The sequence below is a fragment of the Carassius carassius genome, chromosome 1 (genome assembly GCF_963082965.1).
Source record: "Carassius carassius chromosome 1, fCarCar2.1, whole genome shotgun sequence".
In the NCBI taxonomy this organism is placed as follows: Eukaryota; Metazoa; Chordata; class Actinopteri; order Cypriniformes; family Cyprinidae; genus Carassius; species Carassius carassius.
This window is the reverse complement of record NC_081755.1, coordinates 40,710,243-40,729,287: the sequence shown is the minus strand read 5'-3', so window position 1 is coordinate 40,729,287 and position 19,045 is coordinate 40,710,243. Positions and strand designations below refer to the sequence as shown.

At 40.9% G+C, this 19,045-nt stretch overlaps 1 protein-coding gene across 7 annotated transcripts; it reads left to right on the top strand.

Moving 5' to 3' along the window:
• Positions 1-1,469: 1,469 nt before the first annotated feature.
• Positions 1,470-18,258, top strand: LOC132150254 (ELAV-like protein 3). Of its 7 annotated transcripts, none has more exons than XM_059559232.1 (7): positions 1,470-1,954; positions 7,773-7,989; positions 8,069-8,172; positions 10,828-10,981; positions 11,904-12,129; positions 12,551-12,589; positions 13,208-18,258. In XM_059559232.1, the coding sequence occupies exons 1-7, from the start codon at positions 1,946-1,948 to the stop codon at positions 13,554-13,556; spliced, it is 1,098 nt and encodes a 365-aa protein (XP_059415215.1). In that variant the 5' UTR covers positions 1,470-1,945; the 3' UTR covers positions 13,557-18,258. The 7 variants fall into 7 exon arrangements, with proteins under 7 accessions (XP_059415215.1, XP_059415214.1, XP_059415218.1 ...); XM_059559231.1 differs by having other exon boundaries at positions 11,901-12,129; XM_059559234.1 differs by having other exon boundaries at positions 1,471-1,954; positions 13,229-18,258.
• The last annotated feature ends 787 nt before the right edge of the window (positions 18,259-19,045 follow it).

Here is a 19,045-nt window from a genome sequence, read left to right as displayed (position 1 = left end):
AGAGAATGCTTGGCCTTCGCTGTTAACCCCTAACCCAGAAATGCACAACAATCAGCGCTCTCGAGATTATCAAAAGGTTAACAAGTTTGAACACATCTGCCCACTCACCCATCTCCAATGATTTCCAGAGAACTCATCAGCCAAAATATATATAATTGTCTATATTACTCAGAGTAGACACGTCGAGAAAATGCTGTTTTTCTGATCTGCATTACAGCGCATTTGCCCGCCAACGACAATACCTCCCACTCAGTACCTCTCTGACTCCTGATGCCTGATACCTGTGCTGTGACTGTCTACAATCTGCATAATCACAGAGAACTTCTGCTGAAGATGCGCGCACACACAGCGCTCGACTTCCACAAGGTCACCCAAGGCCGATGCAGATGTAGGTGAGTTCCAGCGACCTGCAGTCTCTGGTGCGCACATAGAGGACTAAAATAAACACATCCTCTAGTGGGAATGACATCCCCCTCACACCTCATCGGCTAAGCGTACATTTCCATAAACCTGCATGCTCTGCAACCATCTCCTCCAACTTCACCCAACGGAGACTCGCACCTATGAAAGTGCCAAAGACATCCGCGTAACGGAGATATACAGAGTGCGCTCCCTCAGGTCAAGACCCTGTGGGGGTCTGTGCAGAAATAGGTCATTTGTCACACATCAAGTCCTGGGGCAGGAGATGCATTATAGATGAGACCAAACAGCCTGTCTCAGTGAGCTCTATCCACTCCCTGAGACTGGAAACGGGGGGGAAGGGAGCTTGAGATAACAACCGCTGCAATCAGTGTGTGTCGATGTTTAATATCAGCACCAACGAGCAACAATAAGCAGACACATGCCTTCTGATTTTAGATGTCACTGGACATTATGTCAATGGGATTATAAAACAATGCATGACATCTATATGACATTGACAACCAAAATGATGTCTTAATCCATATTGTAAGCACTGGCCTTTGTGTGATTATGCAACATACTCATTCAACACGCACCTGACATGAACAGTTAAATAAGTACGAGCAGGTATTCAAACAGTGGGCCTTGTCATGACCTTCAACACAGCCATTATGCATTTGGAAGAAAAAAAATGCCGGACTCATTCACGGCATTCTTAGAAATGCAGCCCGTCAGACTGAGAAGATGGAATTTGAGAGGAAGAGCTGCGCTGCAAGGACAAATAATTAAGAGAGGGAAAAACTGAGGCTTGAGTAAGGGGATGAGAGAGAGAGAGCGAACGAGCGAGGGGTAAAGAGAAGGAGAAAGCATGGCTCCTGTCTTTTTCTGCATCCATCTGTTCGGAGTGCAGGTGGAGCTCTATTCACTCAGCTCTGCATGTGTGGCGGGGGGAGGCAGGAAGAAAGGGAGGGCAAAAGGAAGAGTGGAGAGATGGTGGGGGGGTGGAGGGACGGGGGGCTCTCGGTGATCTCTCCTGAAGGGGATAATGGGAGAGGAGCGCATTGCAATGGCTGCCATGTAGTACCCTCCCTGCACAATTAGCCAATCAGCAGCAAGCTCTGCCAGCCAGAAGGACACATAAAAGAAGAACATTACAGCAGAGGCACAGAAGGAGCCTGCGAGGAGCTGGGAAATACACAACAGCAGAACCACAACACCCTCCCCTGGACACACCCTACTGGGGATCACTGCTTCTCTTTTTTCTGAACCATCGCCCACGCCACACGGAGAGAAATCTCTCTCTCATCATCGTCCTGAAGAAAACCCCTCTTCTCCTCATTTTCCCACTGCTGAGGAAACCTACAATCACACGGGCTGAGCTTTCCTGCCGAAGACTGTCGTTTTTCCTTTTTCTTTTTTTTTCTTTTCGTTTGGAACCTGACATTTGTCTCTCTCGAGCCACGCCACGGCGTAATATCTGCAAGACGGCCTGAAGACCTGCGACTTGAAGGACCTAGATCACTATCATCTTTGTACATCAAGAATGGTTACTGTACGTATGCCCTTTTTCTCATGATCTCATGAAAAAACAATAACAGCATCACCACAAAATCAGTTCTAAAAGCTGAGATATATACTCAGATACACAATACAGGGCATATCAATACAAGCGAACCAAAACATGCACACAGCATTTGGTCAAACATACTTGCACATCTAATCGCGGATCCAGTAAACAAGATTAACGATTAGCCCATGTTATAAGTAATGTGATATACAGGCATGCGCGAGCTTCGTTTTCTGAGGGGATTCAAAACATTGCTTTCTCCTACCGTAAGAGCCACTCGTCATAAATCACGTAATACGTAAAACCCTCCGCTATATGCATGTATTCCTACATCAACTAATTAAACGCGTTCAGGCGATAATTAGCCATTGTTAACAAAGAGCGCCAAAGGATTCCTCAGAAATAGCTGAGGCGCGGCGGAGGCAGAAGAAGAAGGGCGTGAGAGGGCACATGCCTCGCTCGGAAAGGATGCTCGAGACTGAATCTCGGAGACAAAACACGATGCCTCGGAGGCTGAGAGCCCATCAAGAGCAAAGGCAAAGAAAAGGGTCGAGTCACTTAGCGGGGGAGGAGAGATATTATGCATCCGTTGGAAATTCCTAAAGCTTGCGATGCAATATAAGACACCGCGAGAGAGGAAAAGGCGAAATGTTATGTCTGGAAACGGCTCAATATCAGGCATTTCTTGCGACATCTTAGCGAGTTACGCTTTTCTCCTTCCCTCGCCAAAAATATGATGACTCCGAACGAGTGTAAATAAACAATTTAAGTGGAATACAAAGGCCTTGAGGGAAAGCGTTTTGGGCGTGTCTTCTCTAAAAGAAGACAGCGATGGCACGCGCGCAGAATCACCGTCTTCACGTAGATTTTCGGTGTGGAAACATAAACAAAACCGCTTATTTGAATACAAACGTGTTCTCATTTAGAATGTTAAAATTAATTAATGACGTTTAATTCTCCAGGCCTGCTCGAAGTGATGCGCGTGCTGTCAGGTTAACCGTCTTTGTTTCTTATCAGAAAGACGTGATAATAGTACTAGATTGGTTATAATAACGACTCGTGTTGTAGTATATGATTTTAATATCCTACTCTATGAATATTACACTAGCTATACCATTGACATTTTGCGTTTGATGTTATAGAGGCCTCTAGCCTTGACAAATAAGTAAATATATACTGGTCTGCGGTGAAGGACAGCCTGCCTTGTTTTATAGTGACCTCAAACAAAAGGCGATAGGCAACGACGCGCTTCTCTTTCGCTTTAAGTCTCAATCGATGGTGTGATGGATGAATGACGGGCCCCTCGGCGTGTTGTTCCGCAGTCCTCCGTGAGCACGAGCCTCTACCGCAGTGCCAAAGCACATAAAACCGTTGAGTCAGATAACCTTCTCCAGACCAGTCGCGTACGCAATCCAAGGACGAGGACATCACAACGATACACAACACAACACAACCGTCTGAACACGCGAGCTTCTCGTTAATCGTTCATAAAGGGGTTTTCCAATTAAAGAAAAAGACGGCGTTTTAAAATAATATACATGACTGACAGTAGTCAAGGCGTTACGCACGCTATAAGATCACCAGGCCTCGTCTATTGTGAATTTGAACGGCGATTATTTTGAACAGGTACAGTACAGAAACGGATTTTAATCAAATTAACTTAATTATTACGACCATTCCATTTAAATATGGATTTCGGGTGAGAAAAAAGAACTAGAATAGCACCAAAAAAAAGAAGAAAAAAAAACACTTTCTGTTTGATAATGCGTTTAATAATTGAAGCATTTTCTATTGTTTATTACTTTTTTTTATATAAATCTTACTCCATTACAATTTAATTGTTTCTGTTTGTATTTGTTGTGGTTTTAGTTATTGTAAAGCACATTGGTCAGCGTGGGTTGATTTTAATTGTGCTATATGAATTGTCATAGAATAGAACAGAATATTATACAGCTGTTTTTATATAAAGGAAAAGCATGAGCCAGAGGCATTTCTGCGATTACATTGTTAATTAAATGTAAATGTTTTATATTTTTGCTATTATTATTATTATTATTATTATTAAATGGTCTTGTTCCTGTAGAATATAGTAAAAGTGAAGACAGTTGCAATGCTCATTGTTCCCGGAGAGTCCCGCAGCCTCTGGTCTCGACACAAAGCTCTACTGTTTACATTAATATTCATAGTGCTACCATGGTCTCTGTAGAGGAGGAACGGGTGGCTCTTTTGTTCGCTTGTGTCAATACGTTTATTCAGCAAAAAGGAGCTCGGATTTGTGAATGCCCACAGAGCACACGCGCACTTGTCCAATCAAAGGACGAGAGGATAACGAGTTTAAACGACTCGCAAACGTGTTTATTTATAAGGACGACATTAAGAGCTTAATGCCCACTTGATAAAACGGTGCCCGCGGCACCAAGGATATTTGTAGGTAGGTGTCTATGTTGAGCCACTCCCGATTTCAGCACTCTGGATAGCGACCAAACAGGAATACCGGAATACCGCGAGCGCCTTTTCTTCCCGCGTTCTTTCAGAATTCTGATAATTGAAAATAGCAAATAAATTGTTTTTAAAATAAATAGTACTATTTACTATTTACTAGTACTAATATAAGAGAGACTTGTGTATCCGCGTGATAAATCAATGATATTTCGCGCTGCAAATTTCACGAGTGAAATTATCCCAATTCACCGAAAAAAAAAAACCAACAAAAAAAAACAAAAACAAAAAAAAGGGTTTGTCTGTTCAGTTTTGACTTGTGTCCTGTTGTTTTACAGCTGCCACAGTGATCCCTTAAGCTGCAGTGAGAGTGTGGCTAATGTCTTTTGTTTAGGATAATCCTGTAATCTGTTACTGAAACGGCCTATTGGCAATCCAACATTCCAATTTCAGTCAGGAGGCCCATCCAGACACGTATACGTTTATGAATTACAAATGACAAAATTAAGGTCTGCGTTAAGCGTCAGAAATGTCACGAGCACAGATTCATTTTCGTTGACTGATAATGCCGGGAATCGCTACCCTGGCAGTCTGCAAATTAATGTTGACATGTTACATACAGCTAAAGATTAGATCAGCCTTATGCTTTATTTGTTTACCTCTCCGGATCTTGTTAGATACTGTGTTTATTTTAAGCAAATGGCTCCCTCACTGCACAGGGACATTAAGGAAGTGACGTGAGCCGATAGTCTTCACAGTCAGATTGCTTTTTTTCTCATGCTGCTTTCAGGCCTGTTTTTTTTTCCGTACGTTTTTACTTTGTACTATATATATACACACACATACACATATATATATATATACACACACACACACACACACATACATTATATATATATATATTATACATACATACATACATACATATATATATACACATATATATATACATATATATATTTATATATACATATAATTGTTATATATATATATATATATATATATATAAATACCTGCATTTAATTTTCTCTGTAATTGGTTTCTGTAATAACTACTGAAATTGTTGTTACACTGTTGACCCATCCCTTACAATTTAACTAACCTAAAACCTACCAATCCCTGTCTCTAATCATACCTGTATCCCAACTCAATAGCAGCAGAAGTGTTTGGCAATAAAAAATGTACATTGTACTTATTTTTTTGAAGTACATAGTAGATAAGGCCACTCAACAAAGTGGGACAAAAATCCCTTTTGTTTGACAAGGCTTGACTGTCATTTCAGTAGACTCTAATTACAGACTCACTAAGAGGAATCTTAGCAGTCATTTATCCTTATCAGCGCGCTGGTGGGAAGGTAATAGGTTTTGCGTATGAGATGCAGGGCTCTTGCTTGCGTGCGAGTCTGGCTCCTTGTGTAGGCGATGCTGAAGAAGTGCATTAAATATTGAGGGAGAGCTCTCCCAGAAATAGAAAAGTACAGACTGGGACGGAAGCGCCAAAGCCTGCTCGGTGGCCACATTTTGTTTCGAAAGGCTTATTTTTAATGGCGTAGATTCAGGGACAGTTGGTAAGGTGTGTGATGTTTAAGCAGCACAGTGGAAGGAACTCCAGCAGTAAGCAGTCTCTTGCCTGTCTCTATGTGAGTCATGTATTTTAGGATGAAGTGCTCTTCCTCCTCTACCTCTGCTGTGCTGGCGCCAGTATCTGGGCTGTAAGATAGTGTACGTGTCAGCCAAAGAGGCTGTGTGTTGTGTAACTCCCTACATTCGTTGCCGAGGATGTGTGGCTTGCCATAGGGAGGTTTACTTCAGTTCACAAATCACATTTGCCCTGATCCTGTCACTTTGTGTCAAGACTCACTCCGTTTGTGTCAACGCATAGACAGGGCCTGTTTGAGTAGGTTTGTATTCTAAACCCGAGATAGTTCCTAGGCTATGAAGGCTATGGGCTACTGCCCAAGCAAAAGATGCCATTTTATCGCCATTCATGATCAAACGAATGCCCTTTTCTTGGAAATTCCTGTTTGGGTGACAGTCAGTTTTGCCTAGGTCCATGTTTGCAGTGCTTTAATAACTCGTCTCTCTGAGCTTTCTCCTTGTCAGTTTCAATTTGCCTGAGATATAAATTCCGGCTGCCCAAAAGCTTGTTTTATTAATGCAAGACAAAAAGCGATTTTAACTGAGCGCTGGTTCTCGAACATGCACACACTAAAAGTCAAGAAGCCAGCCAATAGCAACAGTCGTCAAGCTGCTGTTACCTGGGCAACCTGGTTAGAGGTAAGGCTCAAGGCAAGAGTAAATCATTCCACTGAAGAGACAGAACAGAGAAATGAGAGGAAGAGGCAATGCTGAAGGAAGAACAAAGGAACAGACTTTCCACACTACTATAAATTCACCTGTTAGTGCAACTGAACGTAAATTTTTAAATAACACGCTTAATTAGATATCAGATACACTTTCGTTCATTTCCAATTACGTTCCTGGAAGGGTTTCTCAAATTAATTTTAATCTAAAAAAAATAAAGACACTTGTGGCAGATGATTCTGCGTGTTGATCGTGGGACTCCAACAAAAAAAAGATCACGGATGCATTGTTAATTAAGTTGGTGAGACTCCCTGTTCCACCCCAGGGTCCGTTCTGGGGAAAGAGTGCTTTCAGTCAACTAAGGATGACTAATACATGAACATACATACACGCGCCAATCTGTAAATTCTTGAGAGTAGCAGCCTTGGGAGAAATACAAAAAAACTAAAGAGATAAAAACGCCAGATTTCTTATGGGGCGATGCAGAGCACTGACTTTGAGAACTCCAGTTGTACATTGTGACAGAAAGGGACCGTTAAAGACTGAAGTAGCGTCTTCAACCTGCATACATCTGTTCTTTGAAAATCCCTACAGGCCAAATTAACCATCATGCTGTGCACCACAGCAACAAGGATGAACCAAAGACTCAGACACCTGCACACACACACACTTTTTATATAAACAAGGTGCCATCTTTTCATCTTTATTTGTCGGAATTACATTTTTTAAAAGTAAATGAAAAAATAGTTAGAAAATAAATTTATGTTTATCCTCTCAGAGGCGAGTGATGTAATGCTGTTTGACCCTGGATAGCATGAAGGGGGCTGGGAAAGAGTGAATGGACTTTGACATCTGCAGGGCCAGGGGCTGAGAGTTGGAGAGAGCTGAAGTGAGGGAGGAGGTCAGAGGAGGAGGGGAGGTGGAATATTGTTCTCCTCCAGCCCTCTAGCATTCAGACGCATTGATTTTTAACCCCTCAACCAGGATGCAAAGCATTACACCCCTCAAATTATGCGTTTTCACCCAACTAAGAGTGTAATTTGTCATTTTCCCACCTGTAGATAATTAGCACCATGGAAACTCAGGTGTCCAATGGTCCAAGTGGAACCAGCCTGCCTAACGGCCCCGTCATTAGCACTAACGGTGCTGCGGACGACAGCAAAACCAACCTGATCGTCAACTACCTGCCTCAGAACATGACCCAGGAGGAGTTCAAGAGCCTTTTCGGCAGTATTGGAGAAATTGAGTCCTGCAAATTAGTCAGAGACAAAATTACAGGTGAGCACGCGATTTGGTCTTGGTGAAGATTAGCATCAAAGCATCATTTACCAATGCCTTCTCATTCATACAATTGCAGGCCAGAGTTTGGGCTATGGCTTCGTAAACTACGTGGATCCCAACGATGCCGACAAGGCCATCAACACGCTCAACGGTCTCAAACTGCAGACCAAAACAATCAAGGTAAGAGACTCATGGAGCCACGCTCTTCATTCACTCAATGGGGAGGAATAAAGCAGGGCCCAAGACAGACGTTACAGCAGGACGGGAGGAGACTGGGAGGGGCAAGGGGAGGAATCGGTGGCGGGGACAAAAGGAGCAAAAGAAAAGAGAAAGTAGAGGTCAGAAAGCAATGGTTTGTGTGCAGAGGTGATTGTGATGGAAATGTAATTAGGGAGACGCAATGTGAGGCTTGGAGGTCAACACGGAGAGCCCCATCTGCCTGCAATCTTGGCTAATTAGGGCCTTCTTTGTCCCCAATTCAGCTGGGTTTTGGGGTGGGGAAAGGTCTGCCTGGGTTTCTGGAAGCGAGAGATTATAAACCGTCGGCCTGCGCCTCCACCTGATCACCACACATCAAAGCCGAAGCAAGTATCAGCAGTTAAGCAGCTTCTCCAGACTTAGAGTGTGTTTGCATGTGCTCATATCATGTAAATCGCATGATAGGCCAAGATGACCAGCAGAGCAGTTTCATCCCCTAGTCTAATTTGAAACTGTCACGCACTGTTATTCAGTGAATAATGACTGCAGTCCACGGCGAACATTAATGGGATAGTTATTTAAACAACACAGAGTCCGACTGCTATTGTCCTAATTGTCTTGTTTGTTCAGCACATTCATCCGGCTTGGCCACTGTTCTCTGACATTCAACGTTCGTGTGCCCACTGCCCTCAAATCCAAAGCCGGGCAAATGTCATATTTTCCATGTCAATACAGCATTGTTAGAAAGGTGGAGAGCCGATAGCCAGAATGGAAGTGGGGGAGGGAGGGAGACGGGGCGCAGGAGCAAAGGCTAGGAAGGAGCCGAATGCCAATGACAGGATTAGGGGCCATATGGGCTGCAGGCACCATCTGTACTGTGGGAGAGACAGGGAGAGGGTTAATTATGGGGCATGATCACATCCCTCCAATACATATCCCCCCTCCAGTTTCTGCTGTACACTCACCCACTCACTGCACAATTACACCCCTACCTCAACAATACTGCTGCTTAGTCATACTGGCCTGCAAGACGCAAACACACATATGGTGAATAAAAAACACATTATTCAGCCAAGGTCTGACGGCGAAACATGCAAAAACTTGGTTGAACGTCGTAAAATGGCTTGAACACATTTAAAATAGACTCCTGTTTATGATAAAACTGAACTTTTTTGTTGTTGTTATCGCTTACATAAAGGTCATCAGATTCAAATATGCAAATGTGTGTTGAAAAAAATGAAATGAAATGCTTTGTTATAGAGCCCATTATTAAAGAAAAAGGTTACAGACAGAAATCAAATGTTTTTTTTCTCCCCGATTTAGAATTTATATAAATTCTAAATTATATATGTAAATATTAGCAAACAGCTATATGGTGCTATACATTAGTAGAAAAATAATAAAAAGTACATATAAATTTAATTAAATTATATATTAAAACAGTATATTAGTAAATAAGTAAAACTGGACCATTGGTAAAAAATACTATATGTGTGGCAAAATACAAATAAAAATATTACATTATATTAGTATTGGGGAAAAGGCTATATGGTACTGTAATTGTTTAGAAAGACAATAAAAATCGATTATATATATATATATATATATATATATATATAAAAAAGTTCTAAATAAAATATGTCCATATATAAATGAGAAATATTAGTTGTATGTGTAATACTGTTGAATAGAAATGATCGTACCAGAATAATCCAGAGTTTTGGTAAAGTGATGGTGCCACATTTCCATTAGCATGAATTGGCATTGTGCTTTTTATTTGATTTGCTTTTGTTTTTTCATGGGGTATTTTGTGAGGATGTGTTTTGGGGAGTTGTCAGGGATGCTGGACATCTTGTAATCTGTTTACTTGGTTCGCCGGTTGCCAGAGGAGCAGTTTCCCCTTGAGAGAGAAGACAAAGGAGAGATGGAGGAGAAGGAGGGGGCCAATCTCTTTATCTCAAAAAACCACATGTGCACACACTGACACCATCAATCAAAGTCAGCCCCTTTTAAACAGAAACTCATAAATATACATATTTTATGAGAAAAATCTGTTCGCATCTCAAATACGAGCAAGGCGGCTCAGTGGGGGAGTTTTAGGAATATAGAAGGGAATATAAAAATTAGATGAATATTTGAACGTCAAAACAAATGCCTAATTGGACTTGATATTACATGACACGTCCCAAAGCGGAACAGGTTCTAAATGCTGCTGTCTTGTGGAAATTCACTGGCTAGAATAACAGCCAATGATATCAAATTTTGATCCCTGAGGGAGCTGGTCTCAAATCGGCGCATAGGTGTCGATGTGTCTGTGGGGGAAGTGTGAATGTGAGAGTGGGTTCGTGTTTCTGCTGTCAGGAGTACAGTGAAGCTGAAGTAGCATTTAATAAGGGAACCGGGCTTGGTTCGAGTGAAGTGCACGTAAGAGACATGGATTTCAAGGAAGGAGGGATGAGAGAGAGTGGGCCGATGTCTCGCCTTTGAGCGTGGCAGTGCTGTGACATATCTGCTTCGACTACACTGCTTGGAGTTTAGGACTGTCACAGCTGTCTTGATGCATGCTTCTTAATATTTCTATTAAAAGAAATCCTAAACTGCAGCTCCTTTTTTTGTGTGTGTGTGTGCGCAATGTAGGTGTCCTATGCCAGACCAAGCTCAGCTTCCATACGCGATGCCAACCTGTACGTGAGCGGCCTGCCCAAAACTATGAGTCAGAAAGACATGGAGCAGTTGTTTTCCCAGTATGGAAGGATCATCACCTCACGCATCCTGGTAGACCAGGTCACAGGTAAACGTTACCTCACTTCCACTAACAGCGTAGGCACCCTGGGTGAGGATTAAAAATCTCATTAAAGCTCTGGATGTGATGCAAAAATAAGCTATATGTTTCACCACAGTCAACATGAAAACAAAAATAACCCTGAATTTGCATATCTAATGCACATTCCTGGCAGTGTTATTTTGGTAATATTTTGAATTAATTTGATTTCAGTTACAGTTTTAGTAATAATTTATGTATGTTTAAACATGAGTAGTTTTTATTCATTTAATTTCAGTTATTTTAGTATAAACTAAATAAATGATGTTTGGCAACTAGCTGAAATATTTTTTTATTGTATTTCAAGTAAAAAAATAAATAATAATCTTTTGGTTTTAGTAAACTATAATATTCTTGATTCCTGATCTTACTGTCAAATAAAAACATAAATAAATAAACTTTATGAGAAAAGCCACAAATCCTTTAGGTATGAAAGGATTAAAATTAATAAAATGAATTTAAAAACTTAATGTGAGGCAGATAAACTTAAAACAGTAGAAAATTTTAAACGAAAGAATAAAGACATCTATTGAAATATAGTTATGCATTATTCACCTCTACGTTTTAATAATAAAAAAATCTAAATCAAAATCAAAAAACATTTGTCCATTTTCATTGATTTTAACAACATAGTGTTAATCAAAAGCCAACTTCCCAGTACATAAAATCAAATCCCACCCGTTTTTTTTCTCATCAAATTTCCTGTATCAGTGAGAAATATGTCATAGTATGGAAATTAAATGGTGTGCAATGAATATGGTCATCATTTTTAAAGTAGATAAAGTACTAAAGTAAACAGTCTGGTTTAACCCTGTGTGACCACATGACTCACTTATCTGTCATTGATTTGATTGACGGTGCTAACATTTGCCTCGCTTTCTGTCCGGAGCAGGTATATCGCGCGGAGTAGGATTCATTCGGTTCGATAAGAGGAACGAGGCAGAGGAGGCCATCAAAGGCCTGAATGGTCAAAAGCCACTGGGTGCCGCCGAGCCCATCACCGTGAAGTTTGCCAACAACCCCAGTCAGAAGACGGGACAGGCCCTGCTTACCCAGCTTTACCAGACAGCTGCTCGCCGCTTCACTGGCCCTCTGCACCACCAGACTCAGCGCTTCAGGTACTGCTCCCACCTACAGCCCACACCCCTATCGCTCCCTACTCTTCCTCTGCCGGTTTTAAACTACAGCGCGTTCACGCCATCAGGGGGATATTTTCAACAAATCACAACAGGCCCATCCGAGGCAGTGCTTCATTTCAAAAGAACTGCCCTGCTTAGAGATAAAACACTGCATGTGAATCAGTCACATCATGGATGTATTCACAAGCATTCATCGCAGTACTCTCAATCCATCGCCTGAGGGCTCTGTAAGCACTGCATCAGTGTAACTGGCGAGCCGCCGCCTGCTGATTGGTGGATGCAGTGACCAGTAAAGAGCTCCCCCTGGTGGCTGAAGTGGCTGCATGAGAACGCTTTGCACTGGTTGTTGGATCTTGCAACTAATATCTTCACCTCCGTCACTCTCCCTCTTGCATTGCAGACTCGACAATTTACTAAACGCCAGCTACGGAGTCAAGAGGTAATTTCCAAAAAAAAAAGGTGTCCTTTCAAAAGCATCCATGCCTAAACAAGCTCAAACAAAGTGCCCGGAATATCACCTGCTGACTTATGCATTACCATTAGAGATTTGATTTGATAAACCACCATTTCAGTAGTGTAGATTGACGTAGCTGTTATCACAGCAGGACATTCTGGCATGGCTTTGTTGAACCTTTTTGTTCTTTTGGTTGGTTCCTTGATTGAACTGATTTGTATGTATTTCTGTATTGAACTAACATTATAATTTTTTTCAGTTTTGGTTGCTTTAATGTATATTTTTCCACCAGCATGGACATACAAGATTCCGTTTGCGTCTCCTCTGTTCGTTCCAATTTTCCGTTGATTTGTTTCTGATTTGCCTTCATCCCTCTCTAGGTTTCTGTTTTGCTAAGTATATTGTTACACTGTGAATTATGTGTCTTAACAGGGACTAGAGTTTGGTTTGGTCAACCTAGTTAATAATACAATAGCTGCCCATTTTCTTACCTACTTAAGGCTGTGGAGAGCGAGTGTCCGGTCCTCAAAGAGACAAAAGTGGCAGGGAAATGTGGTAGTGAGAAGCACTCTGTGCTGAACTTCAGAATGACACCCATGGTAGCTCTCCTTCTTTCCTTCCCAGATTCTCCCCCATAACCATTGACAGCATGACCAGTCTAGCCGGCGTCAACCTGACCGGGCCCACCGGAGCCGGCTGGTGCATCTTTGTCTACAACCTGTCCCCGGAAGCCGATGAAAGCGTCCTGTGGCAGCTCTTTGGGCCGTTCGGAGCAGTCACAAATGTCAAGGTCATCCGTGACTTCACCACCAACAAATGTAAGGGCTTTGGCTTTGTCACCATGACCAACTACGACGAGGCGGCCATGGCTATCGCCAGCCTGAACGGCTACCGCCTGGGCGACCGCGTGCTGCAGGTCTCCTTCAAGACAAGCAAGCAACACAAGGCTTGAAGGAAGGCCTAGTCACTACTGCTCTTTAACATGCAGGGGGAGCTACTGAGCTCCCTGTACATTCACTCTACATGGGCCTGGACTGAGTCTCTCTCTAACACACACACACACACACACACACACACGTTTAGTTGTTTCGAACAAAAATACACCAGTAGAGTTGTTTTTCTTTTCCCTTTTTCACAACATGCTAGTCCTTCCCAACATTTGCCTGTATTGAATTAGCAGAGTTGTGAGGCGGGGCTTGGGAAATCCACAAGGAGGGACAGTCTAATGAATGTGACAGAGAATGTCTGCAGAGATTTAATTTAATTCAGGCAAAGTAGGAGAACTGGTCAACGAATGAACGAAATGAATGCAAAAAAAAAAGTAAATCGAACATGTGCAATTTACCCGAAATCTTGCCCTGGTAACTCTCCTGTCTGACTTCAGAGGATGTAGTCACTTTTTACACTTGGGCATTTTGAATCAGTGATTTTTTTTTAGAGAAAAATGATTAAAACAGTGTTCTCATATATATTATGATATAACTATATATTCAACATTTAAGGTGGTTATAATAGCCAAATATGTAAGCATTTTCTAGAACTTTGATTACAGTTTCCTGGCTCTACATTAGGTTGCAAACTTGCCTTATGGCCCCACACACACCTTACTCAAGGTCCAACCCAACAGCCACTGAACAAACTGTGTAGATGATAGTCACAAATCAAGAGGTCACCCGGGGGTCATCACAATCACCTCAGCACACCGAAAGACAACGTGCATCACAGAGACACTCCCGCGCACACACACACCTCCCCTGGAGGGCATAGCGAAACATAAAACATTGCGACCTAGAATCTCCACGTATCTTTCCACAGTTTTAGAGTTTTAGAATTTAGAATCGATTCCACCACATGCAATTTTCTGTGTAACTAGGGGCCTTTCGACAGTGTTCCCATGGCGATGGCATTTGGAATTCTTTTGAAAGTCTTTCAAACCAATTATGAAGGACGACTGCGGAATCCAGAAACATATTAGATCACCTTAAACAGGTCTGAATGGCTCGGGAATAGGAAACGCTGTGTGTCAGCTCTTTGAGCTAAAGAGTGCACCGTTATGAAGGTCGGGCCACTGGGATTGGTCATCCTTGGTCTTCATAACTTCTCACATGCATTTAGCTCCATTCACTAAACAGAATCGCATTATAATTCGCTTTCCCAAACCATTTTAGCAGCCCCTGCATATCTAAACAGCTACATATCAAATCAAATTTAGAGTCCTCAAGGCCCTTTAAAGCAAGTCACAGCCACACGAGCAATAGAAAATAATGAATCTTTAAAAAAAAAAAATTCATTTCATTACTGAAAAATTCTCTAGATACATTAAAAACAATGCCCAAGCTGTCAACAGCCCTGTATAAAAAAACCGAAACTGTTCCATGGGGAGAGACATTGCTGTAAAATTGCAAAACTTCACGTTATATGAAGAAAAGAACTGAAAGATGTAAATGTGTGCTCAAATCAAATGACATTTTGCTTTTCTAAATAACGCTGTGTTAGCCAAAGAGGACAATGATCTCTTTGAAAGGATTACATTAGAGATTAATATATTTTTATATCTACGAAGAAAAAAACACAAGACCTTGTGCAACATTTTTACAGATTCTTAAATCGTGGAAATCTTTGGACACACCGCATGGCTTTTTATTTTCAGAGTTTTCAACTTTGGGGAGAGAGGGCCAGTCTGCGGTGTAAGGGAGGGGATCAGAGGGTTGGGGACTAAGACTTACATGCAGTGAAACCATTTCATTTTCAAAAATACAAAAAAAAAGATAAACATACGAAACATTTAAAAAAAAGAATCAGCAGACAGGTACATGTACGCATTAACGCAGGAAAATGACGTTACGGTTTCTCTAAAGTGTTGAAAGAAATAATAATCAAGCGTTGCTTCAATGACGGTGCAGTGAAGCTCGAAACGGCGTCACATCGAACACCCGGAGCATCTCATCTTGTATCGGTAAAAACAGAAAAGAAGAAATCACCTTAACGCTTCAGCATGTTCAGTGCACCAAAAAAGTAAAAAAATTGACAATGCAATGTAGCTGCACTTATCAATGTAATCAATTCTCACACAATAAACCATAGTGAATTATATTCGCCAGTATGTCAACACAACAAGCAAATGTCTAACATTGTGCTGTCTAGATTTCTTTGTTTTTATTTAATTTCCACTTCACCTATCTTCTGTGTTCAACCATCATATCGTCAACACCTAATTTTGCTCCTTTGCACAAGCACTAACCAACCAAGGGATCTTAGCTTTGTCACTGATGAAGGGAAAAATTAAGTCTGAAACATTTAGCAAGAGTGTGACTGCACACACACGTACACTTAGACACACACACACTGAACCACACAACACATATCAGTGTCTCCAGGACCTCCACAGCATTCCCATCTTATCAAAACTGTGATACACCTTAAAGTAACCCCCTTAGCTTACGCCACATTAACATTGCAACATGTTTTTCTTTTGCTAATGCAACTCATCATGGAACTCATCGGTGGTGTGCCCTAAAGGGGACAAAAATCCTAGACGTAAAGATTGGTCCGCCCTCTAAAATGAGTGATGGGGTAGATACAGTGACCAGTGCAAACCTGTAGTGCGCCTGGTGACCATAGGGAGGTTTTAGCGTCGTCCCGACGAACCCTTTAGCTACACCGCTCCCCCATCCCCTCAGAGAGCCAAGGACAATGGCAGGAAACAAACATACTGCACCGCTTGAGCAACTACAATAATAATCATTAAAAAAAATTAAAAAGACAAAAAAAAAAAAAACTTTCCTATGGAACAGTAAGTGCAATGTGCTTCGTTTTTATATTGACTGAGAACAAAAGATATATATATTTTTAAAAAAAGAAATTAAACGTCACACTGAAATGGTTTGCAGAATAATGAAAGGATCAAATGTTACGAACAACAACAAAATGAAAAACAAAGTGTTAACTAACAGATTCATTAGAAGAATCAAACAAGCACCAAGAGCTCTGGTCTCTAAAAATGTCCATTATCCCTTCCTCCACCCCCTTATTAGTGCTCTGACCATGCAAGCTAAAACAAACAGCCGTCTATGGTAGCCTACCGAAAAGAGCTAATCTAAAAGACCGTGAATGGAATACCGTCTAAAATATCATCGGTTTTAGCCCATGTTGATTTCAGAGTATAATTTTTCCTGTAATTGATTGATTTAGTTTACATATCAGAATCACACGTTAACTTAGCGTATTTGTGTTGTTGATGTTGCCATAGAGGACACACGTGGGTCGAATATTTCATTTCGGTTCCTTTTATTGGGTACGGTTTCTTATATTTGTTTCCATTATTTATAATTAGTTGCTGTTCTTACAGTGTATGCAGGTTTTAGAATTAGTTAGAATCATTTCTTTTCAATCAAAATGTGTTTAATTGTGTTTGTAAAAGTCTGTGGTAGCTTTCGTTGCAACATAATTTAAACTGAAAAAAAAAAATCAATATAGCGCCAATGATCTTGCATTATTTGGGCGACTTTAAGCTTGTAGTTTTAACTTATTGTTAACTTAAAAACTATTTATTATCATTATTATGATTATTATTATTGCCTCGTATGAAAGTATGTTTTGTGTATATTTATTTCATTATATTTGCAAGTTTAAATACTTTTCATTTTGCCAAAATGTGGTTACACCTTTTTGTTTTTCTTTAAAGGGAACAAATAGATTTAAAAAAAATTATATAAAAAAAACAAAACAAAACAGAAAAAAAAAAAATAAAAATCTGCTTTAGAATTACAATTTGGAAAAGTTCTCCATAGGCAAAGAATGAACTGCTATATTAAACTAATTGAGGTGTATAAACATACATGCTGTGTGCTAGATGTTATGCCTTTAATGCCTGTGTTTTGTTTGTCTTGTTAAATGAAAACCTTCTGATTATTTAATCTAATCACAGTCTTGTTTTTCCAGCCACGTTTAGAACCCCATAGCGAGTTCAGGGCCCGGAGCGATGCCTGGGGCAGGGGAGGGGGGCGTGTTGAGGTGCGGTCCGGTCTACGGTCCGGACCCACAGCTAGGCCTAAAGTTCAGTGTCCCTCACCAAAAACCTCTCACCCGCTGCCTTACAGCCACCAAACCGACCGAGAGAGCGGTCTAGAAAATAAAAGAGTCAGTGGGAGGGCTAGAGCGCAACGTTTAACAGACGTGGGCGAAGAAAGCGCAGCGGGGGAGACGGGCCAGGCGAGGCGAGGCGAGGCGAGGCGAGGCGCTGAGCTAGATAAAGGGGTCAGTGGTCACTCTGTTTCTCAACCAGTTGTATTTTGTGTCAGTTAATTTAGGAGGGACACAGAGTTACTTAGCAACGTTCTTCTGAAACCATTTTCCAGGAATAACAGAACAATAACAGAATAAAACAAACGAACAACAACAATACAAAAAAAGATCAAAAGTAGAACTCCTGATCTCAGTGTCTATGTGTCACGAAGAAAAATCTCACACTTCCAAACATGAACAAACAAAGACAAACACATAACAAAGGGGAAAAAAATATTAAACCTTTCAGTTTAGTTTAGGATATTTATTACTGGGATTTCAACTGAAGACGCTTGAGGACTTTTTCATGGAATTGTTTAATTATTTGTACTTTACATGCCAGAAAAAAAAAATAAAAGATATGAATCTCAGTGTTTTCTTGGTGACTGCCTTTTTTTTTTGAGGGGAACTGAGGGGTTTGTAGATGTACATCACATCACATGAAATTTTGCATCCAATTTGATCATGGTCAGTAAAGTTGACAAACAGCTTGATATTTAACAGGTTCACAACTTCAGTAAACAACAGGTAATGCTGAAGTTCATAGTCAAGTGTGTAAAACATTAACCTCAGCTAGTCTGCTAGCCAATGAAAATTTAGGTTGTCCACTTCCTATACTAAAGAGGTGTAATTATGCACTACTCAAAGCTATTTTGTTGAATACAGTGTCAGTGTGTTCACACTGAACAGTCTAAAAAGAAAAAGTACTTCAAATAACCAGATAATGCACTTAACGGTTGCACACGTCCTTATGCAGCTCAGGGGAAGGGGCTATTAAACTCTGATACTGAATGAAAAATAACTTACAGAAAATTCATACACTACACCAGGGTTATTCAAATCTTGTCCTGGAGGGCCAATGCGCTGCAGAGTTTAGCTTCAACCCTGATCAAACTCACCTACCTGTGATTTTCTAATGATCCTGAAGACACTGATGAGCATGCTCAGGATCAGGGTTGAAGCTAAACTCTGCAGTGCATTGGCCCTCCAGGACAAGATTTGAATAACCCTGGTGTAGTGTATGGATTTTCTGTAAGGTAGTCCATTACTGATTTCAAATTACATGACAAAAATTGTAGTTAGTAATGTTATCCATTACATTACACATTTCAGGTAATATAAAGAGACTACTTTGATTACTTTTGACCTAACACATTT

Excerpts from the sequence above, each read along its gene's own strand:
- LOC132150254 (XM_059559231.1), top strand. Across the intron at positions 7,990-8,068 it reads AGTCAGAGACAAAATTACAG|GCCAGAGTTTGGGCTATGGC; the intron begins GTGAGCACGCGA and ends ATACAATTGCAG. Across the intron at positions 10,982-11,900 it reads CCTGGTAGACCAGGTCACAG|CAGGTATATCGCGCGGAGTA; the intron begins GTAAACGTTACC and ends TTCTGTCCGGAG.